Raw genomic sequence first — 5,098 nt, 5'->3', positions numbered from 1 at the left:
GGTCTCAATTGTGTTTGTAAAGAAGCAGTGTTTGCATTGTGCATTGCATGGAATCCGGGGGGGGGGGGGGGGCGACGTTGTTGGGTTACAATTTCCTATTAGTCTTTGATCCAGTAACTGAACTTGTCGACAGATGTGCAACTCACATCTTTTCAGGAGCCTTGGGATTTGGGGCTATGGAGAGAAATCTCAGATCCCACCCTTGAAATATGCAATATCGTTGACTCCAGAAATTTAAACATGTTGGAAAGTCCTTTGGGTGATGGGAACTGGCTGTATGAGGAGGGTGGCGTTTTATGCCATTGGAGAGGTGAAAATTTAACAATTTATTGTTCCTTTTCATTTTGCCCCCCTGTGTGTTCCCAGCCCTCCCCTGCTATAATGGCATTCCACCACCAGTTAGATCCTCTTAAATCTTTTGGAAACTGTTATTTTTGTTCTTTTGAAGGAGATTGAGTACACATTTTACAGTTTAGTGTTCAGTAGGCAACATTGCGCTGTCAGAAGCACCAGTCAGAATTGGACTCCATATTGGGAGCACGCTTGCCCCTTGGGGTTTCCTGTGACTGTTTTAAAAACAGAGCAAGTCTCTAGTCCTCTTTGCAGGCAGGCTAAAGTCTCCTGCCTGAAGCTGGGAAACTCTGTATAAACCTAGTACACCTTTCCCTTTGCTCAGATCAGGCCGGCAAAACTCAAGAGCAGCCCCAGTGATTTTATAAACCTTTATTAGTGTGTATTTAAGCACAAAATTCATCTAGAACAATAACAGTTGGTTTAGTACTCTTCATTCCCCCCCCCCAAAAAAAGTGATGAAGAAAGGCACTTTGATCTTGTGAACTGGGTGGAGGGAGTTGGAAGGGGGGGGGGGAGTGCACAATCTGAGTGGGGAAAATAGTACCTGAAACTTTACGAAGGAAGTTCATAAAGGGAAGGGCAGCGAGATTAGGGAAGAGGCCAGAAGCCCAATAGATTTTGTCTTGCTGTTGGTCTGTAATAAAGAGGGGGGGCGTTTTTGGTCACCCCACCCTGTTGCATTAGTCCCTCGGTGAAGTACATTCGCTCTGGAATGATGCCCGGCAGCGGGCAAAAAAACAGCAATTCTGCAACAGCTAGGAGGGTTGGTGTATACATTGGAGTAAAAGGCAGCTGTGCTCTCATCAAGGCCTCGAGGGAGGTGTCAATATGTCTTTGGGATCAAGAAAGCAGCATACAGTGCTACAATTACCCCTCTTTTATACCCCCCCTTTTTTTGGTGCAGAGTTAAAATCAGCAAGCGTGTCTTTTAAAACAAATTTTAAAAAATTCATTATTATTCACTGGCTTTTGTTCCGTTGAAATCCCCATCCCGGGCATCCGCTTCATCCTCCGACCCTTCGGCATTTTCGATCACACGCCGGCCGCCGCCGCCACCCCCAGATCGGCGCGAGGGGCCAAAGGAGGACGGCTCGTTTCCACGCCTGCGGTTAAAGGAATACGAAATAAGAAGGGAGGAAGAAATGGGAACCCGGCAGCTCGTTGAACTTTTCCACCACCCCTGGCCCTCAGAAGCAGGGAAAGGTTGAAGGTATAAGCCAGGGGTTGCCAACATAGTGGCTGTGTGCGAACAACATGTCTGCAAGGAAGCCCTCCCTCGCCCCCCCCTGCTTTATTGATGTTTGAAAGCGGCAGTCTGTGATGGTGTGTCCCCCCCCCCCCGCGGTTTGCAAATGCACCCCAAAAGGTTGGCAACCCCTGCTTTTAGCAGGCTATAGTTAGCAAGGCAGCTCTACCGACTAGGTAGGTCTGCTCCCGTGGCGGGGTGTGTGGATGGTTAGTTGGTTGGCTGCAAAGAGGATTAAAAAGCATCATTCTTGGATTAGGTGTGGGACTACGTGCTCATCTTTTATTCTGACATAGAGGGGTGGGCTGGAGCTACAAGTGATGCAGGTAAAGAACGTTATAAAAGACCATGAGGTCTAGCAACCTTCTGCCTGGAGTGATGATGCCAGATGAATAAGCGAAGCTGAGAACGGGGTGGGGGTGGGGTGGGGCTGAAGGCAAGACTATACCTTCGCTTTCTGATGGCAGACCACCTCCTCTGACTCCAGAGGCTCGTCTAACCCAGGCATCCCCAAACTGCGGCCCTCCAGGTGTTTTGGCTTACAAATTCCCATGATCCCTAGCTAACAGGACCAGTGGTCAGGGATGATGGGAATTGTAGTCCAAAACATCTGGAGGGCCGAAGTTTGGGGGTGCCTGGTCTAACCTTTCTCAGCTTCAAAACAAAGCTGCCCCCAACAGTGGTTGGACGGCCATTTGTCATGAGTGCTTTAGTTAAGATTCCTGCATTGCAGGGGCTTGGAAAGGACCCCCCCTTTCAATTCTGCCATCTTGCAGCAGACAGTTCCATAAATTCATTACGTGTTATGTGAATCTACCGCAAGCCAGTTTAATTTAGCTGACCCACACTGTTCTAGCATTGCTCTTTTATCTGCTTTCTCCTAGATATTCCTCATTCTTTAAAACTGAGTCACCCCTTTGTCAACCTCTCCCCACTGCAAAACAAAAACCACAACCCTACAGAACTCCAAATATTACATAGCCTGTTCTTAGGTTGGGGCAAGTTTTCCAATGCCCTGGTCATTTTGGTTACATTTTGCCCCAGCCCTGCAAGATATACAGGAAGGGCGGCATGGGTGTGAATGAATGGTTATGTCCACACCCCTGTGCCTATCGGGAAGAGGACGGGGACCAGAATCTGTGTAGCAACAGCCCAGCAAAGCACAATTTGTTTCCTTGCAAAAAGAGAACCTCTGCAAATATTACAGAATGCAAGCGGAGCAGCCGCTTGGGGCAAGTGGTTTTCCCGGGCTGTCCGTCAATGACTGGCATCAGAAGGCGCTCAGCACACCTGAGCAAGTTCCAATATTGAGCAATTGAGCGGATCAATACTGCTAAGACGGTCCCTAGCTGTGGGTTGGGGGTGTGCATATCCCTAGCTCAGTGCTTCGCCGTTTTCTGTGCAGAAAGGGTGCAGGTGACACAAAACTCAGCGGCGAGTTTCTGGCCTTGAAGGCGGGACAGTGCATTTTGTTTTGGTGCCAAGCGAATGCACACACGGTGGTCAGTTAACTGTACTGCACCCCCGAATTCTCGGGCAACCAAATTCCTACAGAAAAGCAGCCCAGAGGCAGGATACTCTGGCATCGTGATACAGGTGAAACTCAGAAAATTAGACTTATCGTTGAAAAGTGCATTTATTTCAGTAATGCAACTTAAAAAGTGAAACCAATATATGAGATAGATGCATGACATGCAAAGCAAGATATGTCAAGCCATTATTTGTTGTAATTGTAATTATTTGCCGTTAGGCAGGTCAATTATAGAGGGACACGGGTGGCTCTGTGGGGTAAACCACAGAGCCTAGGGCTTGCCGATCAGAAGGTCGGCGGTTCGAATCCCCGCGACGGGGTGAGCTCCCGTTGCTCGGTCCCAGCTCCTGCCAACCTAGCAGTTTGAAAGCACGTCAAAGTGCAAGTAGATAAATAGGTACTGCTCCAAGCAGGAAGGTAAACGGTGTTTCCGTGTGCTGCTCTGGTTCGCCAGAAGCGGCTTTGTCATGCTGGCCACATGACCTGGAAGCTGTACGCCGGCTCCCTTGGCCAATAACGCGAGATGAGCGCCGCAACCCCAGAGTCGGTCACGACTGGACCAAATGGTCAGGGGTCCCTTTACCTTTACCTTTAGGTCAATTATAAATGGAATGTAATTAATGAAATGTAATAGCGATGCTTATTTTTGTTTATTTTTGTATTATTGTAACTATTTGTTTTATTACTGTGGAATTTCCGAAAGAAAGCATTTGTAAAAATTAAAAATGTAATAAAAAATAATAAGTTGCATTACTGAAATATATGCACTTTTCAACAATGTTCTAATTTTCCGAGTTTCACCTGTACATGACTATTGCCTGGAATGCAGTGCGCCATTCTGCTCACACCCGGCAGACGGCTGGTGCATGCGGTTTTGCAAAGGCAGCGAGGATTAAACGTGATTGTCAGAGAGGAGAAAGTAGGGAAGGAAGGCTATGCCAAACTCTAGCATTTTGTGAAACGGAGCACAGATCTGCAGATGTTAACGAAAGGAGGGAGGCAGGCAGGCAACAAAGCAAAAATCTGTAATATTTGTCTCTTTTGCTACAAGACATTGACATCTAGATATCCAAGCCTTCAGAGTTTGCAGAAATCTCACATGGGTTTTATTCAGGACAAAAAGAAAAGAGGGTGGGGGACTGGGATTTGATTTGGTTTGGTTTGATTTTTTTTTTTTTTACAAAACACAAGGGGACTGCAAAGATGAAGGCATGGTACCTGCTCAGTCACTGCGAAGGTTCTGGGTTCCCTCTGAAAGAGAGATAAGGCATCTCAAGCAGTTAGCTGAAGGAGACACTCAACATCTGTTTGCAGGAAGGGTTACTTTCAAGTCATTTATTGGTTTTGGTTTTTTTAAAAAAATCACACTGTTTATGCTCTGCCGGAACTGCAGTCGGGAGCCTCTGGTCCACAGGCCGAGACAGGTGCAAAGGAGCAAGCAGGGGTCTTAAAAGGCACTCCCAGTTTGTCCTTGGAAAGTGGGGTTTCTATACGGGGCCATTTAAATGGGAATTTGCTCCTGTGTGGAGCTAATCCCTGCTGATATTGAGCCCAGCTGATCGGTGCTAACCTCTGAGCCCCGCTCAGAGCAGCCGAGATCTTCCTTTGCACCAAGGCCTAAGCTCAAGCGAGGCTACTATGGAGAAGAAGTTCACCTGGAGTCAAGGGGATTGGCAGGGGCTGGTCCCGCAGCCACATTAAAGTGACTTGCTGGGAGAGCTTAAGGGTCTAGCCTGCTGCCTGGAAAAGGTTTCTCCATCCCAGTGCTAGAGGGTAAACCTTTCTCTGTGTGTGTTTGTGTGCTGCTCTTTTAATTGCAGGAGGGGGGAAGGATCTACCCATTTTGGTTCTCCCACTTTCTCATTTTTCTCCGATCTTAAACTCGGTGCTGCACATTTTGCAGCAATTTCCATTAAAAAAAACAACCCTCGTGAAAACTCATCAGCGTTCAAGCGCAAATTTCTCCT

At 47.4% G+C, this 5,098-nt stretch overlaps 1 protein-coding gene across 3 annotated transcripts in view; it reads right to left on the bottom strand.

Moving 5' to 3' along the window:
- Window positions 1–708: 708 nt before the first annotated feature.
- Window positions 709–5,098, bottom strand: part of MYH11 (myosin heavy chain 11) — an 82,661-nt gene continuing 78,271 nt past the window's right edge. For 2 of the 3 annotated variants that reach the window (XM_035132124.2, XM_035132125.2), the window contains one exon: window positions 709–1,457. In XM_035132124.2, coding sequence (XP_034988015.1) covers window positions 1,310–1,457 — 148 coding nt within the window. In that variant the 3' untranslated portion in view covers window positions 709–1,309. Of the gene's footprint in view, window positions 1,458–4,349; window positions 4,383–5,098 lie in introns of all 3 variants that reach the window. The other variant, XM_035132126.2, reaches the window with a different exon arrangement.

The sequence above is a fragment of the Zootoca vivipara genome, chromosome 14 (genome assembly GCF_963506605.1).
Source record: "Zootoca vivipara chromosome 14, rZooViv1.1, whole genome shotgun sequence".
NCBI lineage: Eukaryota > Metazoa > Chordata > Lepidosauria > Squamata > Lacertidae > Zootoca > Zootoca vivipara.
This window is presented reverse-complemented; position numbering and strand designations above follow the sequence as displayed.